Source organism: Pyrus communis, chromosome 6 (assembly GCF_963583255.1).
Source record: "Pyrus communis chromosome 6, drPyrComm1.1, whole genome shotgun sequence".
Lineage (NCBI taxonomy): Eukaryota > Viridiplantae > Streptophyta > Magnoliopsida > Rosales > Rosaceae > Pyrus > Pyrus communis.
This window is the reverse complement of record NC_084808.1, coordinates 14,992,861-15,015,576: the sequence shown is the minus strand read 5'-3', so window position 1 is coordinate 15,015,576 and position 22,716 is coordinate 14,992,861. Positions and strand designations below refer to the sequence as shown.

General features: G+C 35.7%; 2 protein-coding genes across 2 annotated transcripts; one reads left to right on the top strand and one right to left on the bottom strand.

The window, feature by feature from the left end:
• Window positions 1-71: 71 nt before the first annotated feature.
• On the top strand, window positions 72-5,924 carry LOC137737593 (long-chain-alcohol oxidase FAO1). Its single transcript, XM_068477126.1, has 3 exons — window positions 72-405; window positions 826-1,098; window positions 4,044-5,924. Exons 1-3 carry the CDS (start codon window positions 181-183, stop codon window positions 5,793-5,795), a joined length of 2,250 nt encoding a protein of 749 aa, XP_068333227.1. The 5' UTR covers window positions 72-180; the 3' UTR covers window positions 5,796-5,924.
• Window positions 5,925-13,311: 7,387 nt separating this feature from the next.
• Window positions 13,312-22,479, bottom strand: LOC137738251 (phosphate transporter PHO1-like). The gene is made up of 15 exons (XM_068477881.1): window positions 22,194-22,479; window positions 20,662-20,745; window positions 20,277-20,514; window positions 18,710-19,052; window positions 17,924-17,972; window positions 17,490-17,561; window positions 16,850-16,979; window positions 16,157-16,277; window positions 15,198-15,447; window positions 14,929-15,033; window positions 14,775-14,819; window positions 14,495-14,647; window positions 14,111-14,392; window positions 13,867-14,006; window positions 13,312-13,739 (listed from the first exon to the last, which is right to left on the bottom strand). Exons 1-15 carry the CDS (start codon window positions 22,428-22,430, stop codon window positions 13,649-13,651), a joined length of 2,340 nt encoding a protein of 779 aa, XP_068333982.1. The 5' UTR covers window positions 22,431-22,479; the 3' UTR covers window positions 13,312-13,648.
• Between the last annotated feature and the right edge of the window lie 237 nt (window positions 22,480-22,716).

Sequence of the window (22,716 nt, the reverse complement as noted above, 5' to 3'; positions counted from 1 at the left end):
ATAGAGGTACAGATAGAAAAAGAGACTTGATAGTTTCTACTTTCTAATCATATATTAACTTTTCCCTTTTGTGTTTCTCTTCAACTCTCACTTAGCAAGCCAAGCTGTGTGTTTTACCTTCAATTTACAGAGAGAGAGAGAGAGAGAGAGAGAGAGAGAGAGAGAGAGAGAGAGAGAGAGATGAGAAAGGAGTGTCATCCTTTGTTGAATGGGGGAAGAGGATATGTAGGAGATGCCAGAAAATACAGTCATGGATTCTCTTCAGCTGAGATGCAGTCTTTGGCAAGTATCTGTGAGGCTTTATTACCTCCTTTGTATGAAATCAAGGGTGAACAACCTACAATTAACAAGGCTGTTCAGTCCTTCTACAAAACTTCTGCGGCTCAAACTCCCATCCCTGATGAGGTATCTCTCTCTCTCTCTCTATCTGCGGAGTTTTTTTTTTTTTTTTTTTTTTCAACTAAAAATCATTAAAAAGAGAATTATTTATATAAGTTGATAATTTTTTTTTAAAAAAAATTTGAATGAAAATGAATAATGTTCAATCACAGGTTGGGTAGGCTTGATAAAAAAAATAACAAAAAATCACTAGCATAGGTTCTAGACTGACCGCACTAATACTAAACTTTTTATTTCGTCGAACTAATACTAAACTATTTCGTTTGTCAAACTTATGACTCTAAAATTTAATTAAGTATTAATTAATGTGTGAAAGTTTGAGCAAAATTAACAAAAAAAAAAAAAAAGGTAAGCTTGTGCTCTTTAAATTAGATCTTCATATTTCTTGGATTTATTACATCACTTGGATATATTCGTGGAGTACAGGTTGCACAGCTAATGGTGAAAAGGGCCTTAATAGAAGCTGTGGTATTGGTTAGAGTGGTTTTGTGGATATTGGGAACTAAGTTGGGAACCCTACTGCTCTGTGGCTCTCTTTGTTTTGGTAAGACATGGCCCTTCGTTCACAACTTTTCAAGTTTGTCGTTGGAGAAAAGAGAAAAGGTCCTGCAGAAGTGGTTCAAGCACAGGTTTCTTACCCCCATTAGGCTTGCCTTTGTTTACATCAAGTTTCTTTGCCTCTACATTTTCTTCTCTCGGGTAATATTTCATTTCCTTTCTCTAAACTACAGTTTCACTGTAAAAGATTTTTTTCTTTCTATTTCAATTACTAGCAATATCACACAGGTTTCGCATGTGAGGCAGTTTTTTTTTTGGGTTAAAAATAGAAGGCAGTTTTTGGGGAAGAAGTTGAGAGAAATTGGGAAAATGGTTCAAATTTTAAAAATTTTATTACCTGATAGAGAGTTAAATAAAAAAATATTTTAACTAACCCGTTATACAGCTTAGTCAAAATTTTGTATTAAAAAAAGGATGATAAAGATTATAATTTGTTTGGGTTGACAAATAGAGTAATAGCATGGCACATCAAACAAATTAAGAAGTTGAAGGTGAGCGGTTCGTGCAGACAGATAGCGAAAGGCTGTATTAAATCACTGCATGATAGTCATGAGACATTAAATATAAAATAAATAAAAAAGTTGAAAATAACCAGTGGTTGAAACATCATCGTCATCACCTGCTGTGCAGATGAAGCTAATAAGATGATCATGTGTCAGCGTACTATATTTTAGGTATAAATTCAAGTAAGACTTGGCCAATTAATTATTTAATTAGGCATCAAGAAAAGCTTAATCTTTCTTATTGGGTACCACGAGGTGATGAACTACTCTCCTCATAACTAGAGAGCTATGCATGAAGTTGTGGCTCAGCCCCAAGATGGAAAATGGTGACATTTTTGTCACGTCCTTACATGCCCTCTGGTGTGCAGAGAAATTTGATTAAGCTAAGCACGAGAATAAATTAAGAGGGTGATGCGGCGTAGATGTGGTCGGTAGGGCTTCAAATGGGGTTGAACTTAACTTGGATTCCATGAACACTATAGAGCATTAGTCACTTTAGGTGATAGCTGTTGTGTTGGCAAAATAACACTTTTTAATTTTTTGTCATTATTTTTCTCCAAAAGGTCAAAATCAAGTGGTCATTAGGGCCTAACTCAACTTCTTATATGCCCTTACAATATATATTTTTTTAAAACTTTTTTAATGAGACATATTTTCACATCCTTACAAGCTAGTATTAAGCCCTTAAACTCAGTTTGATATTAGTTGTCTCTCTAAAGCATATAATCTCATGAGAAAGGGAATTCACGTGGGATAGACACCTAATCGAGGAATCAAGTATATCAATTAGTTTTCAGTGTATTGATATAGTTTTTTCTATTCAGTTGGAGGAGGAGGTTTTAGGTTTTGTTGACTAACATGAATACAAAGATGATGCATATTTATGATGTATTGAATACCTAATTGTGGTTATAGCTACGTTGTGGTTGTGTAGCTTTACTATGAATACAATACATTATCATAGTGAACAAAATTACTTTTGTAGTGTCTTATCATTTGTCAATTTTTTTTGAGAAAGTATCATCCTACTAAACAAAAGTTAAATCTCAATTAAACTAGTTCTCATAAAAAAATCTCAATTACACTAGTTCTCATAAAAAAAATCTCAGTTATGTTAAGATAGCTACAATTGTAGGTTCTAAGATAGAGAGAGATGAAGGAGAAGAGAGAAAGTTGTATCAGTAAAATGTTTTCTTCATTAGGAACCATATGGTTTACATTGTTCACTTATATAGTAGTTTTCGATACCAAACTTACAGAGCAAGTAATCCTCTTTAACTACCTCCTTATATCAACTAACTCCCTCTAACCAAAGCACCAGATTCCAACTAACTAATTATATGCATAACAACCTATTTAATCTCTTGACAAATGGCTTTGTTTTGACCATTGATAATTTCCTCACTTGGATCACACTCCTGAACTTCATCCTTCTTACAAATTAAACTCACCTTCTATTAAAAAAAAAACAAAAAAAGTCTTTCTAGGGAAGTAATCTTGGGAGAAACTCAATACTAAAACTTATACACACACACATATATATGTATATGTATATATACACATATATATATATATATGTATATGTATATGTATATATACACATATATATATATATGTATGTATATGTATATGTATATTTATGTATATGTATATATATATATATGTATGTATGTGTGTGTGTGTGTGTGTGTGTATATATATATATATAGTGTTAGGATCAGGAAAAACATTTTTTACACATATTTTGTAGGTCTATTTCGTAATGTATTTTAATGATTCAATAGTCTATCTTTAGGTCTTCACTCAACGATCATATTTACAAAAAATCACCAAAATCTGAAACCATATGATTGTTGGATTAAATGTTAGTCATTTTAGTGTTTCTTTGCAAAACTGTATTCATCTATTTTCTTCACTACAAATGAATGTCTTAATGATTTTGATTTGTTTAATTTTTTGTAAAGATGATCTATGAATGATGTATTAAAATATAGATGGTTCAGATCATTGAAAAAGGTTATGAAGTGAGCTCTACAAAATAGGTGTAAAAAAATGAGGTGTCCTTAATTCATTTGTGTGTGTTGTATATGGGACCTCCTCCAACTACATGAAAACTTGTATTTAATAAAGAGTTAGACCAATTGATCATGTGGGAGCTTGTAGAATTCTTGGCTTTTTATTTCATGGAGGTCATGTGTGAGTTTGTACGTGAATCCTCATCCTATCCCCACTTATGCCATGCCACTTGACAAAAGGGTTGTGGCCATTGATTGTTCTTGTGTATATAGTATTTTCTTGTAGATGAGTTATATTAATGCTGACCTACTGATGTCAAAATACATGACGGAAATATCAAGACTTTCTAGTAATTATGGATTAAAATCCCATGAGGTTTGCTAGGCAAAATCTCCGTATTTAACTGTAAAGTAGTTTCCAAGCATTTGATAACTTAAGACATGTTTGATACTATTTTGGAATTGATTTTTTTAACCAATAAATTCTTAATTTTTGAAAACTATAATTTAATTTCAAACTGAATACCAAACAATCCCTAAATTTTTCAATCTTAATCTTTTGACGCAGGTTGGTGAGAATGCAGAAAACCTAATATGGCAAGCCATTGGATACCATGTAGAAACTGATGACCAAGATGATCAAAAGAACCACTCAAAAATGCAAGAACAAGAGAGGCCTCTTCAGAAGGGTATCATAGAAACAATGCTTGAAACTGATACCACCCTTCTGAATTCCCTTACACAGAAAGGCTTCCAAGTCATACACGACTGCACAAAAAATATTTACAACGTCAAATGTGACGTTATAGTTGTTGGCTCTGGTTGTGGAGGAGGTGTCGCAGCTGCTGTTCTTGCAAGCTCAGGCCACAAAGTCATCGTTCTTGAAAAAGGAAACTACTTCACTCCCTCAGATTACTCTTCTTTGGAAGCTCCCTCCCATGATCAACTCTATGAATCAGGAGGCATTCTTGTAACTGTTGATGGGAAAATTGTGCTTCAGGCTGCATCCACGGTTGGTGGTGGCTCTACTATTAACTGGTCAGCTTGTATTAAAACACCAAATTTTGTGCTTCAGGAATGGAATAAGGATCATAAGATCAAGTTCTTCGGGGGATCGGAGTATCTTTCTGCAATGGATACTGTGTGCGAGAGAATTGGTGTTACTGAGAATTGTGTAGAGGAAGGGTTTCAAAATCAAGTACTAAGGAAAGGGTGTGAGAATCTAGGCCTTGGGGTGGATTTTGTGCCTCGAAATTCTTCAGAAAAGCATTACTGTGGATCATGTGGTTATGGATGCAGGAAAGGAGAGAAAAAGGGGACAGATTCTACATGGCTAATGGATGCAGTGGATTATGGTGCCGTGATCATAACTGGATGTAAAGCTGAGAGATTTGTATTGGAAACCAGCAAAAGTGGAAGTAAAAGAAAAAAGAAGTGTTTGGGAGTAATGGCAAAACCTTTGAGCAATAACATTACGAAAAGGCTGCAAATTGAGGCCAAAGTTACAATCTCAGCTTGTGGAGCTCTTTTGACACCCCCTTTAATGCTTTCTAGTGGACTTAAGAACAAGAATATTGGTCGGAATCTTCATCTCCACCCTGTTTTAATGGCCTGGGGGTATTTCCCTGACTCAAATTCAGAGTTCAAGGGTAAAAACTATGAGGGTGGAATAATTACATCAGTGTATAAGGTGGTATCAGCAGACTCTAAGGTAAAAGCAATCATAGAAACACCGGCATTAGGGCCGGGAACATTTTCTGCTTTGAGCCCTTGGGTGTCTGGGGAAGACATAAAGAACAGAATGCTGAAGTTTTCAAGAACTGCCCATTTGATTTCAATTATCAGGGATAAGGGTTCTGGGGTAGTTACGAAGGGCGGAAGAGTAAGTTATGACTTTTCTGCCTTAGACAAAGAGAACATAAAGGGAGGTTTAAGGCAGGCATTGAGGATTCTAATAGCAGCAGGAGCAATTGAAGTTGGCACACATCGGAGTGATGGGCTAAGACTCAAATGTAAAGGGATTGATAAGGAGGAACTGGAGGAGTTTCTCGACATGGTTATTGCAGATGAAGGGCCGCAGTCACTAGTAGAGAATTGGACAACCTATTCCTCGGCTCATCAGATGGGGAGCTGTAGAATGGGAATCAATGCAAAGGAAGGAGCGGTTGATGAGAATGGGGAGAGCTGGGAAGCAGAAAGCCTCTTCGTATGCGATGGGAGTGTTCTGCCTAGTGCTGTTGGTGTCAATCCCATGATCACCATCCAATCAACTGCATACTGTCTTTCAAAGAGAATAGCTGATTCTCTGAGAAAGTGTTAGAATATAACTATTAATGCAGAAGCTTTTCGTAATGAAAGGAATGCAATATTGATTACAAATAATTTAAGATTTCTACCACATATGGGTCTTCTTAAACCCTATATATCTTGTAAACATTATTTATGATTAAATCAAGGAGTCGTATTTCTACCACATATGGGTTTATGTATGACGTGTTTACACGAGGAGTTGGCAAAGTTCGCTGAACCTCTCTAAATTATGTGTTTGTGTATGACGTGTTTACTTTATTGTTCATATATTCTCATAGCATCATCTTATAAGTTTGAATAACACCAGAGACTATCGATAAACAAGATCAACTAAGGGGATTAAAATCTACACTTGGTTTATCAAGTGTTCTTCACCTTTTAACTCCATGAACGTCCCATATGACTGGGATTGATTGACAAATCAGTTGAGGCCCTTGAAGTTGGGGTGGTAATTGTGATTGTCGTTGTTGAACCCCTTGATTAACCCAGGAGTTAAACCCCAAGTCCAGTGATGGTCGTGGAGTAACGTACTCCACATACCTCACATGCGATTGGGATTGACAAACCGGTTGAGGTTGTTGTTGGAACTAGGAGTAGCAATTATGATTGTTGATATTGAACTTGTTAACTAACCAAGTTGTCGCACCCTGAGTTTAGCGAGGGTGGTGGTGCAGTGCATCTTTCATTCTTCTTCACTGCTTGCAACAATGCATTAAAGTGTATTGTTGATATTTTTCGTTATGGTCGTCCTATGAATGGTTTCATTCAGGTCTTGTTTCAAACTACCCATGTTTGATTCGACCGTCAAAGTCAGTGTAGGTGTAGTTATTCTAGGTTAGGATCTTGTGTTAACCATGACTCAGTCATGTTTTGAGTTCAATTATGATTATAATTTGGCTCATAATAGCCAAAACTAGAACTAAAATGGTTGTGGAGTCCATTGTAAACCATATTACCCCATCACAGCTTGGTGATATTCATTTCCGGTAGAAAAATAGTTTGTACATATAAAATGAAAATCATTTGCGTCCCATTGCTCATGCCAAAAGATGGTCTCAAAATTGGTCTCAGCCACACATCCAAGAATTTCAGTATCTCTTGTCCTTCAAGTTTTTGTTATAGGTGTGCCAATTCATGCCCTAGAGGCTGAGCGAGTAAAATTTGATTTGCCCTTTGTCTGGCTTCTTTCAAAATGATTGTGACCAAGAAAGAAATGCGTCTCGGTTAAGGGTTCTCCATACCTTGGGTGCAAGGACTTTAGAACAGGTGATGTTTGTGAAAGTGAAGTGGAATGGTTATGGTGGTTGATAAGGTAAGCTTGGATGTATGTGAAAGTAATCACATCAACCCAAACGAACTGCTAGTCGAATGGATCGAATTGGTAAGTAACTAAATTACAATACTCCTATGGCAAGAAAATAAAATGCGAGAAAGTAAATTGCAAGGAAATAGGGATTGGAAGCTCCCTCAACTCAAACGACGCGCTTACTTTATAAACTATGAAAAACTCACTGTATCTTGTAGAAGAAGAAAGAAAGAGATAGAGATAGAGATAGAGAAGTAGAGATTTAGAGAGAGAGAGAGAGAGAGAGAATATTCAGTTTATTAATGATTCAAAAAACTTAGTACAAGGTGGTTACACATGCTGGTTATATACCAGACTAGCTAGCTTACTAACTAAGCCACACATTCAACTCACAATCCATTGACATTTGTCATTCTATCTAACCATTGAATCATCAGCTCATAACAAACATCTAACAACCTATATTATTCTTATCATCCCTCCTCAATCTCAGGATGGGAATTTCCAAGCCTGAGATTGTAACAATGAGTTTGAAATAAAGAGGTAGATAAGCTTTTGGTGAGAATGTCTGCAAACTGAGCATTAGAAGTAACGAATTGGACCTGGAGTAACTTCTTAGCTACCCTTTCTCGGACAAAATGAACATCAATCTCAATATGCTTTGTCCTTTGATGCATAACTGGATTATAAGCAAGAGCAATGGCCGAGAGATTATCACAATATAAGAGAATTGGAGAATTCACAAAAATATGCATAACTTGTAATAACTGCTTGATCCAATCCACCTCAGCTGCAGTAGAAGATAAAGCCTTGTATTCTGCCTCAGTAGAGGATCTTGAAATTGTATTTTGCTTCTTAGAGGACCATGAAATAGGATTAGATCCCAAATATACAACCAAACCTGTTGTAGACCTCCTGTCATTAGGATCTCCTGCCCAGTCAGCATCACTATAAGCATAGAAGTCCATATCCCCTTTACTAAACTGAATGCAATAGTCTTGTGTACCCCTAAAGTATCTAAGTATTCTTTTGACAACAACAAAGTGTGATTCCATTGGACAATGCATGAATTGGCAAACTTGATGCACAAAGAAGGCAATATCAGGCCTTGTGAATGTTAAATACTGAAGTGTACCAACAATGCTTTTATATAAAGCAGGATTGTTAAATGGTTTACCATCATCCTTTAACAATCTGTTATAAGGTAGGCAAGGAGTTATAAATGACTTGGATTGTAGCATATCAGTTTTTATCAACAAATCTGAGACATACTTAGATTGAGAAAGAAACAAACCATTGGACTGCTGTGTAATTTGAATACCAAGAAAATAATGAAGAGGCCCTAAGTCCTTGATATCAAATTCTGAATGTAAAGCTCTAATAACCTCAGTAATTGCATCTGTAGCACTGCCTGTAATGATTATGTTATCGTCATACAATAAGAGAACAACAACTGATTGTCCAACATGTTTCACAAAGAGTGAAGAATCTGAGTATGTAGTAAGAAACTCTAGAGATGGCAAAAAAATTTGTGAATCTATCATTCCAAGCCCTTGGGGCTTGTTTTAGACCATATAAAGACTTGTGTAATTTACACACATGTGTTGAATGTTGAGGATCCAAAAAACCAGGGGGTTGAGACATGTATACTTCCTATTGTAATATGCCATGAAGAAGGGCATTCTTCATATCTAATTGTCTAAGTGACCAACCAAAGTGAGCAGCAAAAGCTAATACTAACCTTACTGTAGTTAGTTTAACCACAGGACTGAAGGTTTCTCGATAATCTATACCCTTCTCTTGATTAAAACCTTTGGCAACTAGTCTTGCTTTATACATGGAAATGGTGCCATCAACATTTTTTTTAATCTTATGAACCCACTTACACCCTATAAGATTTTTATGTGGAGGAAGAGGAACAAGGGACCAAGTACCTTTAGAATGAAGAGCTGAAAGTTCATCTTTCATTGCTGATAACCACATAGAAGATTTCAAGGCTGACTTATATGTTGCAGGCTTTGTTTGAGACAAATCCACAAACTGATCATCTTAAAGAACCGAGAGAAATACCTTTTTCTTAGATATCCCACTTTTAGACCGAGTCTGCATTGAATGTGTATTTAGTGTTGGAATTGGTAATATAACTTGTAAACTTTCAGGAGAAAAACCAATAGGATCTTCAGATTGCTCAGAATAAGACTAAGAAGTATTTGCAGGAGCCACAGGGTGAGGAGAGGATAATGATTGAGAAGAACTTGCTGATATTGTTGGGATTGCAGTAATGAGTTATGTACTGGAATTGTGAGTATCATTGGTATCTGAAGAATGAGAACTAACAGTGTTTGGCATAGTAGTATGACTAGGGGCTATAGTATTTTGATGAGTGACAGACATATTTGGAGACTGTGATACAACAAATGACGGAGAAGACTTGGAACACAAAGGAATTGGGCATTTTGAAAGCAAACTAGTATATGGAAATTCAATTTCATCGAATATGACATGTCTGGAAACATATACCGTTTTATGAGATACCTCATAACAAATATACCCTTTATACTTAGTAGCATAATCCAAAAATATGCATTTTGTGGTCCGAGGCTGGAGTTTGGTACTATTATAGGGTTTGAGTAGTGGAAAAAATGAACACCCAAAAATTCTTAAATGAGTGATATCAGGAATGGAATTAAACAATAATTCAAATGGTGATTTGTTGTTTAAGGTTGAGGTAGCCATTCTATTAATAAGATAGACAGCCAATTGAAAAGCAAAAGACCAAAACTGTGGAGGTAATGAAGCAGTTTGTAAAAGTGTGATAGAGGTTTCAATGATATGTCTATGTTTTCTTTCAGCTAGCCCATTTTGTTCCGGAGTATGAGGACAAGACAATTGATGTTTGATTCCTTTATCAAGAAGAAAGGTTTGAAATGTTTTACTAATATATTCCCCTCCCCCATCACTTTGTAAGGTTTTAATGGTAGTTGTAAAATGGTTCAAAACAAAATTGTAAAAACCAACAAAGACAAAACAAACATCAGTTTTATTGCTGAGAGGAAAAATCTAACAATATCTAGTGCATTCATCAATGAATGTTACATAGTATTTTCAACCTTCAACAAAAATACATGGAGAGGGACCCCAAACATCAGTATGTACAACTTCAAAGGGGGTAACATATTTGACACAGAAGCAACAAAGGGCAGTTTACAAAATTTGCCTTCCAGACAAGTAGAACAAATCACAAGTGATGAATCAAATGTAACAGACACTTTACATTGTTTTAAACTGGAAGACACTACAGATTTTGATGGATACCCTAATCTATTATGCCAAAGTGTAGAAGATACTTGTTGTCCAAGAAATGCCACTGGAGATCGAGTTGATAAAGATGATGCAGGTGCTGAAAGTGGAATTGGATACAACCCATCATTGCAAAGCCCCTTAAACATTATCCTCCATGTGGCCTTGTCCTGAATCTAAAAACAGAAAGCATCATATATCAACCAGCAATTATTATCCAGACACAATCAATGTACAAATAACAAATTCTGTGTTAATCTAGGAACATATAGGATAGAATGTAATTGCAGTGGTTTGATTGGAGTTGGAATACCGGAAGAACCAATATGTGAAATGGATAAACCTGCACCACTAGCTGTTTGAATTGTCTCAGTGGATGGATAGGGAGTAGCCAAGGAAAAATTATTTAGATTAGTCATCATATGTGATGTAGCCCCTAAATCAGTGAGCCAAAACTGCTGAAGAGGTGTACTTAAAACAACAAAATGTGAGATAGTGTTGACATGCATAGCAGTAGGTGAAGAGTTCTGAACATTGGAGTTTCTGTAAAGACAAAACTGGGCACTATGATTCTTTTTACCACATATTTGACAACATTGAACAGCTGCAATATCCGAATTCCTGAACTTGCAAATATCAGCCAAATGCCCATATTTACCACAAATTTGACATGTAGTGTTAAACTGGCCTTGCTGAGATGGTGGTGAATTTCCAAGAATACCAAGAACATTATTGATGTAACCAAATATGTTATTCCCAAACCTAGGCTGTGAATTGTTGTAATATTTCCCCTTGCCCTTGTTCTTATTAAAATTTGGCTTATAACCAGAAGCATTATAGAACCCAGATTGAGAATCATAAGAATTATTTTGAAAAGAATTCCCAGATTTAGACTGATCTCCAGAATTAGACTGTCGAACATAGCTTGAATTCTTATAATCATTACCACCATTCTTGGCAACCATCGCAATTAAGAAAGGAGTGGCAGCCACATTTTCAATCATTGCTTCCTCAACAAGTAACTAAGAGCAAAGATCCTTCATTGAGATAACATTTTCTCTTCCTCGAATTATAGACCTTAAAGTATTATACTCAGAAGAAAGACCATTCAAAGTTAATATCACAATATCATCATCCTCAAATGTTACTGCAGCAGCAGAAAGATAATCACGAGCCTCTTTGATTCTTTGTAAATACTGAGAAATTGAATCAGTACCTTTCTTGATGTTTTGCAAATCAGATTTCATCTAAAAGATTGTTGTATGAGTAACAATGGAAAATTGCTCCTTGAGACGAGTCCACAAGTCACGAGCATTGGTACTTCCAATTGCACAAGAAACGACGGAATGAGACAAAGTGGCAGTGATCAATTGCATGAGTGCCCTATCATGCATCTTCCAAATCTTGAAGGTATCAGTCTCAATTGAATCCCCAGATGTAGTGGAATCAAACTGTGAGGGACAAGGGTTGGTGCCATCGACAAAACCCATTATGCCATGACCTTCCAAAAGTAATTCCATCTGGAAATTCCACACAAGATAGTTGGAATCATCCAGTTTGACAGTAACAGATGAAGAAACTGTTGATATAAGAGAGGTAATAGGAGATTGAAGGATATGAAGTTGTGCAGCCATCACCATAGCTTCCAATAAGAGAGAAACCCATATGCAAATTCTCAACGGAATTAAACCAAACACCTGGAGTGCACAAGAAGGTGCACAAGGAACCAAGAAATATAGAGAGATCAAGAACCCAAGAAATGTGAGAAAGGGGAGCTGTTCACAGATAGAGAGCGGAAGCGGAGAAATCCAAGATCGAAGAACCGACAAGCACGAAGCTTTGCGGTGATTAATACCATGTAAACTATGAAGAACTTATCTTGCAGAAGAAGAAAGAAAGAGATAGAGAGAGAAGTAGAGATTTAGAGAGAGAGAGAGAGAGAATATTCAGTTTATTAATGATTCACAAAACTTAGTACAAGGTGGTTACACATGTTGGTTATATACTAGACTAGGTAGCTTACTAACTAAGCCACACACTCAACTCACAATCTATTGACATTTGTCATTTGTCATTCTATCTAACCATTGCATCATAAGCTCATAACAAACATCTAACAACGTATATTATTCATATCACACTCGACTCGAATGCACACTCACTCGACTCAAACGAAACGGCACTCACTCGACTCGAACGAGATGCGCACGCACTCGACTCAAATGCCACGCTCACTCGACCCGAACGGGGATGATAAATCTAGGTCCAAACAGGTTTAAACCAGATATATGTTAGCACATTCTTTACATGTTTAAACACCAAGGAAAAACTACAACATGAGGTTCCAGGATTTTAATTTCAGTTGAGTTCTCTACGACTGACGATTTGTGAAGGGAAAGAGAGCTTTGTGCTTGCCCTTCCCTGCCATTGCATATGCACCATTACTTAATCTGCCCCTAGAATTGAAGATTATGAGTACAAATATTACAAAGCCTCATGTCTGTTAGCACATTCTTTACATGTTTAAACACCAAGGAAAAACTACAATGTAAGGTTCCAGGATTTTAATTTCAGTTGAGTTCTCTACGACTGACGATTTGTGAAGAGAGAGAGAGAGACCTGTGTTCTTGCCCTTCCCTGCCATTACATATGCACCATTACTTAATCTGCCCCTAGAATTGAAGATTAGGAAACTTGAGTACAAATATTACAAAGCCTCACTCTCACAGTAAATTTCTCATGCAGAATTTCAAAGACGAAGCTTCGCTTTTAAGGTTTGTATTTGACCATGTTTCCATCAAGAATGGTAAGCCCCTAATCGTGCTATTCTTTTAGTAAAAATAATCAGATAAGACAGAATTGTTTTCTGATGGTTCATCAAATTGAGACAAACTGTTGAAATGAAATCACTTGCTCCAATTTTCATTTCTTGTAATGGGGTTCATATAGATTGTTATTTGAATGCGAGCATTTTAATAGTCAATCCGAAAAGGAACTGTCTTCAGAAATATATGATACACCTCCACATTAAAATGCCAAAAGGAACAGCAGAAAAAGGTACTCCATTTGAAAAGCGCCTTTCTTCATTACACTTGGCGGTGCCTTACAATTTATATATATATTCCGAAGTGTAATGTGAGATGAATGGATGGCAGGATCTCACACATTGATATAAGAAAGTCTGGATTCCTTCTGCCATGGCTTAATTTTCCCATGTCAGCATTTCGGGGTTTCTATACATATTAGACAGGATCATCTTAGCCATCAGAATCTGTCTCACGGAATGGTAGCGGAACAGTCTTCACTGCCCTGTACTTGCCAACATTATTTAGATGCTCATTCTCTAACCTGTTTGACCCAAAAATCTAACAAGTTGAGAAGCTTGTGATTTTATTTTTAGTGCTTGTATAGAAGAATATGACTCAGGAGTTACCCTATTATTGGTCAAATATTTTGTTCAAAAATGATGTTGTACCTGTAAAAGTTCCAATGCCCTCGTCGGATAACCTCTAATGAAGCTAAGAGAAAGTCCAGCAATCGTGACTCAACATCCGGAATTCTATGAAATCCCATTACTGTTTCTACCCAAGCGACTCTTAGGACCGCATTCAAGGCCTGCATAAATTTGCACCATCTGTTTGAGAATTTTGAATGAATGTGGTTTATGCTAAGGAGGCAATGAAAGTATAGGCCACATAAAGATTTAAATAAAAACTCACAATGGAAGCATAATAGATGCTTTTGTTCTTGAGAATAAGTTCGTCTCTTAGCCATAAGTTCTTGGATTTTGCGTCGAAAAGCCCCCAGTCCATGACAAAGTCCCAGTACAACTGGTAGACTGTAGCCACCACAGAGGTGATCACTACTATATAAAACCATAGGTGGCTGTGCGGGTTGTTAGCATATGTAATCCTTGATCCGGCTGCCACCATGGCAGAAACATATTTTCCCATGTTAGCCAAATGGTTAACGTCACATTCATCAAACCATCGCCTTGCACACTTGAAGTTCATTGCATATGGAAAAGGTTACATGTCAGTTGGACTAGCTAAAAGAATTATGATTTTCACTGAACAGAAAAATAATGGGAGAGGTTGCATTACTTGCATGGCGCGCCAGTAGTATGGCAAGAACGAGATAACATAAAGCAGCTCTCTAAATAGCCTTCCACTTCGGCAGGTTTCGTATTGGTGTGATCTGAAATTTCCAGCAAGAAAGTAACAAGCTGTAGATTCCATGTGTCTCAGCAATGGGATCTACAAGCAGGAAGATCACAGTTCATTACATAACAAGGGATGAATGTTAAGAGTTATTTACTTTTAGGACTTGGTTTACAGTGGCATTAGATGTTTTTTTGTATCCGTTGAAGTATAATGTGATTACCTGGCTAGTAAGTTGATCAGCCATAAAAAAATCTACCATCAAAACCTGCATATTTTTCAAATGACAAAAACAAAAAGTATATTAATTCTAATTTCAAAATATTGCGTAGCATTCTGCATATTTGATGAGAAGATGAGAGAAGCTGTAAATGTACCTTGTAAAGTGGTGAGCAGACTATGTTACGAATTACTCTGATGAAGCAGTAACGAGTTGGTCGATAGAAGATGTCAAATGGGCATACAAGCAGTGCAACAGCAAACTGGAAAATTCAAATGAAGATTAGCACAATGTTTCATGATATATGTCTCAATTTTCTTAGTTACTTTATTTTAAAGCCTGAGTTTTGATTATTATGTTTTATACAAGTTACTCAACTCCAAGCCATCTTCCTAACAAGACCTTGATTAAAGCAATGAAACTAACCAGAAGGAAAACTCCAGGAATGGCATCAACTCGGCTAGGTAAGAAGTTTTTTGCCCTTAATATAAGGTGCACAACCATGGCAGCAACCACAGTTGTCATGAAGGTTGTGCATACGAGGAAGGCATCGCGATACTTGAGGGCCGTGCTTGGTTGGAATTCAAATATAAAGTTGTAATTGATTCTTGTACTCTTCCACATGAATAGGTTGCACCCATACATAAACAAGTGCAGGCTGAGTAAGGCAAAAACACTGCACAAATTCACACCCTTAATTAGAGAAATGCAGACATGAATAAATACATAGCTGCAGCCCCCATCCTACACTTTGCAAACCAACAAAGGATTGGTGACTGAGAATTAGAGGTTTCGAACCCAAGACCTCCTATAACTAAGGCTTAAATACCTTATTGGAAAATTAAAAGACACCGAAGTTTAAGTTTAAGAAATGAGCCAGTAAGCTAAGAAATTTCACGTAGTTAAGCATAAAACTTCATTATCTAGCCACTAACATGAAGTTAGGGATATATTTGCTTAAATTAGTGTATTCAAGTGACTGACAATACATATCATCGCCACAATACTAACAATGCTATGGCTCAATCTATACAAGTGATTCTCATACTCTCACCTCTGTTGGTGATATTGTCTGCAGTATGGTTCACAATTTTAGTGCAAATAGTTTAATTTTAGATCATAGTAGAAACTATTGCTATTTTATGATACGATTTATATATGTTATCATTTTATATAGTATATGCGTAAAAAAATTAGGGCTATTTAATATATAGATTGGGACCAAAGCCACTTCTTAGGACAATTTAGTAGTATTATTTTTTATTTGTAAGTAAAATGTTTCAGTTTGATTCTTGTAAATGATGAGTTTGATATCAATTTGTTTTCTCCCTCCTATGTGTAAATATATAACTTTTTAAAAGAAATATATGGGATGAAAAGTGCACCTGAAAACAGGGTAGACAGTTTCCATGTAATCTCTTTCTGTGCTAGGAGAGAATATACCAGACAAGTGCGCTAAAATTGCATACACACTAAACAATGATACAAAACAACCTGTAAACAAACCTGCATCCACATAACAAAAAACGACCATGCTTTATTAAAAGATTGAGACCACAATCAGATCAAACAAAAAACTCATACAACAATCGGGCTCCTGATTTGTGGGGCACCAAGTAAATTTTTGGTGGCCACCATTCATTCAATTAAATATTGAGCAATCCCACTATCAGGATTAGTGGCAAGTAAAAGCTTTATACGATACGATGCAGATTAATGCGGTTCATGTTGGCCCCCAGGACTAATCATGCATCATATTGCACTGCATAAGCGATGTTTCTGTCATTAAACTTTTGTGCCATTTGGTGAAAATGCCCTTTATGGCACAATAGTTAAATAATCATTGGACTAGCATTATATAGTGACCTTTCTTATATTATATGAAGCTGTATTTGACACTTTAAGATAGCCATTATGTATTTTAAATTTATAAATATATATGGAAATTTGTATAATGCCAGCCAGTAATAACCTCAGAAATATTTACATGTATGCACTCTTATTAATTATTTGTGTGTGCGTGCGCGCGTGTGTGCGTGCGCGCATATTACAGAGAGAGAGAGACAGAGAGAGATTACCAACAAAAAAGGTAACAGTATGAGAATCTTTGTTTTGTTGTGGCCTCAAAAACTTCATTGCCTTTTTCTTGTCATTACTGGCGAAGTGCTTTGTGAATATGGACTCCACTTCGTCCATTAGTCTAACAACCTTTTCAAACCATATATAACAATACACACAAGCCCAGTCAGAAAACCATTAAAACTGTCTCCAACACTAGTTAAATGAATTAAAAAATAGAAAAACTAATGAAAAAAAGTTTGAAAACTTTGAGTTTTAATAATAAGGACAAAATAAAGGGTAAAGTGAATTGCACCAATATTGATTTTTTAGTATAAAAATGTAATTTTTCGTTAAAGTGAACAGTACCGTGAACTTTTCGTTAAAACTCCCTTAAAAAATAGCACTAGAATATTTTGAATTCTGTAGTAAATCTTCTTTTATTAAATTATTATTTGACATGTTAACATGGAGACGGCAATAACAAGTCAAACCTCTCCACTCAAAAACTAAGTACAACTAATACAAAATAATGATCATGTTCATTATACAAAACAACGGAAAAAGAAATGAAAATCATGGTAACTAGAGCAGATTCAAGCACCAAGCATGTGCATATTAGTTAGATTAGGATTGCAGCTAGGGTATCAGACTGGTTACCTTGTCAGAACAAATGAAATGTGATATCTTCACTGCTTTCAGATAACTTTCTGACGCCTGCTGGTTTGATACCTATACATGGAAAAACTTAGTTGCTCCAAGTTATTACGTACACCAATAGTGGATGTGGTAAATGTGTATAAAGCAACAATAAGATCGACAGAATTTGGAGAAACAAAACTTGATAAGCACTGTTATACGCCTAATTAAATATGCATGACTCATGACCTGTATAACCACCTAAAAGTAAAATCCCTAATAAAATCAATGCAGCTTAATAATACTATCCTATCATGGCTCATGAAGTTGAGATATTTTTATTTGCTAATTAAATGAGGCCGAAGAAAATGGTAGAATATCAAAATATATTTTAATATAATATTTAATCTAACAAATCTATTGTTTGACAAAAAACAAATTAATGTATATCTTACCTTGTCGAATTTCTTTAGGATCTTTGTAAAAGCTACCATATTTAGTGAGCTGTAGAAGTTACAAATTTGTTTAGATACTTAATCAAGTACTTAAAGAAAACATACTTAAAACTACAATCATTAGCTAAGCTAAATAATGCGTAGATCCAGTGTTACACTGCACAATTAAGTAGCTTTCACTATTAAGACGGTGTTTGATTCCTTCCACTTCTCTATTTTAGAAAGAGAACTATTTAGTAGTATATAGTATCACCACCTTGATAATTTTCATATCAATGTGTTTTCACCCAGTGCCCACATCAGCAGCACAATAAAAGGGTCATTTGTTATATACCTTTCAGAAACTGTTGCTAATGCTTTTGCTACTTGAGGATACAAATGCTCAAGTCAAAGTGAAGGATTCTGCAAAGATCCCATCTGCGTGCTTAAACATGTATATAAACCAAATTCTATACGTATACTTTAAAAATAAAAAAAACAGAAAATGTGGCCCAAATTAACGAGGACGCCATTCGTTTCTAACAAACTAGATTTAAGCTACATAATTGACCGCCTTGCTGACTGTTCCTGTAATCGACACGACACCATCTTGTTACGTGGTTTATTTCTATTGTTGTTCAGAGAATCAGAAAATATGTTCCAAATGTCTCAGTTATTGGTTTGATTGCTTTTAACCGAGTCTGAAACAGTAAAAATAGCTGAATAACACCAAATTTAATATTTAAGCTTTTTTTTATCCCTAGCTTGTAAATCAAAGTAATTGTTATAAAAAGAAAGAGATAGAACCTGTAAGTTTTAAGCAAACCAAGACCTCTGTAGAGCTCTACAAAAGCCCCTCTAATCATCTTTTCAGCACACTGTATCTTCTTTCGATTGATGAACTCTCCAGGGCCATCCTTTTTAGGATTGTTCACTAAATCTTCCCAAAGCATTGATGTAACAGCTGTGATAGTTCTTGTCGGTGTTGTGTTTGGAATATCAATCCTCATGGCCGTTTTAGGTTTGCCTTTCTTGGTCTTACCCCGAGTTGTCGTGTTAATAAAGTTAACACCATTTCTTTCTAATGCTGCAAGTGCTTCACTCGTTTGTGTTATTTCTGTAGGGGCCGTATTCGATTCCGCCACGCTCTCTGCATCAAGGTCGATTAATAGTAATTAATGCATGGCTTCATAATTTTTTAATTTTGAAATATTCTTTACAACCTAATTCTTTTCTCAACTCTCTCGCATCATATAGGACTTAATGAACATGTACCATTATTATTTTTGGCATGTCTGTCCTATGTACGCTCTTGATCATTCTTAATGAAGTTTCATCAGATTAAAAAAAGGAGGGGCATGCATGTAAGACTCACCCTATACAAAAAAATGTTATTAGGTCATACACCATCATCTCTCAATTCTATCACGAGTAATAATGCTACTAAGACTAATATTTGGTAGTTTTTTGGTTGATATGATTCTTTTGATAAACTCCCTACTTCTTCAACAGCATTTTTTTTATTCAGTTTAATAGTTTTTATGTAGAGCTTATATTCTTAGCAAATTTATAGGGGAACATGGAAAATATTTGAGACAGAACAGAAAGAGTAAATTTTGATATATTTTCTTTATCCCTTTCTCAAAAAAGAGAAAAGTTGATGACAATAGCGTTAAAGATTTGGATTTGTCCAGAATTTATCTTCCTCCAGCTGTGATAGATAGATATTAGATAGGTGCACTAACGATTAGACTTGCGACTTGAAAGCCAAAGTGCCATAAAGACCACGAAAACTCCCATACGTTTAGTATACCATATAAAGTGGTTTATTTGCATAAGTATATCCATTAAACCTACAAAGTTGACAATTTATCACTTGCAAATGTGAAAGAGGATTGAGAATGCAAGCAATACTTGCAAGAAAGAAATGTGACCTCATATGGCACTACTAGAATTCGAGCACAGCCATGGATTTTGTGGCCACTGATCCTTAACAGCTAATTTTCTTTTGCTAAACCACAAATAAAGACCGAAGTTAATTATTAAGGCACTGGCCTAAAGAGTCCGTATCACCATGAAGAGAGGGAGGTAGAATTTATTTTTGGTTTGATCTAATGTAAAACGACCCAAATTTTTTCCCTTTATGGGCATTATTAGGTGGTCCATGGCCTTGTCATAATCTAAAAAGCAACACTAAATGGTTTATTTTCCGTATCTCTTTTGTTGCACATGAACAGTCTCGAAATTTCCATGTGTTTCCACCTACCTCATCATGTGGAAGTCCACGTAAGCAAAACTCTGTTAATTTGGCCAGAAGTATAATATCAACACAGAAAACATAAGCAGATGTCCTATTTTGAAACAAGAGGCTTACCGGTACTGAAGTCGGAATTCCGGGGCGAAGAAGACCATGAGCTGGGAACACTCGGGATGTTGGATTTTGATCCAGAATTCTTCCACCGCCGGTCATTGAAAATTTGCTTGAGGTCCAGCAAAATCTGTAGCTGTTTGTTCAAAATCTCTCCTCTCTCAAGAAACTCACTCTCTTTCGTCTTGTAAAATTGGTTCACTTTGTTAAGTTCTACATCTAGTACCTCAAAAAACACCCTCACCTACATAAACACCAACCCAACACATTAAATATTGCCCTAATTAAAATGTTTTTCAATAAATAAAAAATCAACTAACCCTAGTCACCTTAATTACTTTGGATTGGTTAATTATTTAGTGGTAAAATTTGTACCAATATTTGTTAATACCTCATCCTCCGATGAAAACAACTGAGCGAGCTCTGTCTCATAAATTTCTTCTTCATCACCATCCTCCATGATTTTACTCTTCACCTGTGCAACAGAAAAAGATCCATAATAATTTATGGGACTGCTGTCTTTGTTTTTTAGTGTCTTTTCAAGTTGCTTTTGGATTTACTTTCACATGGTCACGATGGTTTCGTGATATGAGTATGTCTACAACTACAACCGTTCCATAATTTGCTTTCGTGAGAAAGATCGAAACCTTCAAAAAGGTCTTGTAAGAAGACCAAAAGAAGGGGCACTATACGTGCTGGACTCTGAAACATTTTCTGGCATTTCCGGCCACTTTATTAACGTTTTGAACAATTATAATGTACGCCGATCATTGAATCTGTTAACTAAACAAAAAGGGGAGCCTAGTTCATGGAAAAGCAAAAGAGCATGTATTTGATGAGAAAAAAGATTAAAGAAGCCACTGTATATTAGTCATTCCTGTAGTCCAATAGCTAATGTTCATTTTAGAAAGACCCACTTTTATGCGTTAAAGAAGGGAAGTTATTGTCTGGTTACTCAATTTTAATTTACAGAATATTGTTTGAACAGGTGGTGCTACATACACTAAATTTGTGCATCAAATGATATGACACATTCTACACCATATAATTTTTAATTATAATTATTCATCGATTTCCAACTTGAATTAAAGTACAAATTTATTTGATGACACACCATTTAGTGCACATATCTAATGTGTCCAACATTATTCTTGTACGATGCACAAATGTAATACCAATATTATGTTTCTTTATTTTATTTTATTTTTTTTAAAGAAAAACCTTGTGGTGTTGATTTTGTAAAGGGGTCTTTGGAAAGACGCCTCTAGCCGCCTCACTAATCGAAGCCAATGTTATTTCCATTGTGCCATGCACACATATCATGCATATTTCCAAGGGCGAGAAACCGAAGCATCTATATATTTATATACCCTAAAACATTCACGGCACCGGCACTGAAGTAAAGCTTTGGTGCTTGTGTCACTAAAGTTGATGTTATGGCTGACGAGCGTTGAAAGGACGTAACTTTAACAGAGTGAAAGGGACGAGGAATGAAGAAGATTTTAAGCAGTGGTATCGGAGGATCGGTTTAGGAATCAGAGTTTTGGAAACACAACCCGAAACCTTTAGCCTGAAAATGACGTGATCACTGGAGTGTTTTGCAGGTCTGAACACAACCCACAAAGAAAGACAAAATCCAAAACACACCAACTTTATTTTTATTGGGGAACAAATGAAAAGAAGGAAAGAAACTTAAGTTAACCAAGTTTTTGGAGTTCTTTGTTCCTTTTAGATTTGTAAACTTGTTAACAATTGCCTGAAACTCGCCTGAAAATCCAAAGTAGGCAAAACCCTTTCCTAGCAACCACCTATAAACCTCAAAGAAATAAAAATAAAAAATAAAAATAAAAGCTCATTGAAAATTAATATGTTAATAGATATATAACTATTGACATGTTCTATTCGTGTGCATTAATTGATTACCTGAATTATCTCCGTTTTGTTATCGAAATTGAACAACATGTCGCTAATTCTTTTGGTGACAAAGCGAACTGGATCGAAAATGGAGACACCGAAATCTCCGGCTGCGTCTGAGGGTTGTTTGGGGACTCTTGAAAGCTTGATCTTCTTAACTTGTTTCTTGAGTAGCCAGTAGTTGACGAAAGCACCCTTCCATTCTGGTATAAGCTGAGCTTCAAGCTCCTTTGAGAACTTCACCATTCTTGTTATGCGTGTGTGAAGGAAAAAGGAGGAGAAGAGAGGAGAGTTTATTAAGAAGTATTAGAGAGAAATGAAAGTGGTTTATATAGAGCGGCAGGAGAGAGAGAGAGAGAGACGTATAGAAGAGTTGAATGATTTGCTTTTGATCCAAATAATTTACCTACAAGGAATGTTATTTGATTCAAAATATATAATATAGGTGTATTTTTTTTTCAAATAATTGGAACAAACTAATTTACCTAACAATTAATATGGATAAAATTGCTACAAAATATATCACGAAAAA

Coding starts and splice junctions, on each gene's coding strand:
- LOC137737593 (XM_068477126.1), top strand. CDS start 181: ATGAGAAAGGAGTGTCATCCTTTGTTGAATGGGGGAAGAGGATATGTA. Junction 406..825: donor AAACTCCCATCCCTGATGAG/GTATCTCTCTCT, acceptor CGTGGAGTACAG/GTTGCACAGCTAATGGTGAA. Junction 1,099..4,043: donor TCTACATTTTCTTCTCTCGG/GTAATATTTCAT, acceptor CTTTTGACGCAG/GTTGGTGAGAATGCAGAAAA.
- LOC137738251 (XM_068477881.1), bottom strand. CDS start 22,430: ATGGTGAAGTTCTCAAAGGAGCTTGAAGCTCAGCTTATACCAGAATGG. Junction 20,515..20,661: donor TGTTTTCATCGGAGGATGAG/GTATTAACAAAT, acceptor GTGTTTATGTAG/GTGAGGGTGTTTTTTGAGGT. Junction 17,973..18,709: donor GGTTTGCTTAAAACTTACAG/GTTCTATCTCTT, acceptor TAACTTCTACAG/CTCACTAAATATGGTAGCTT.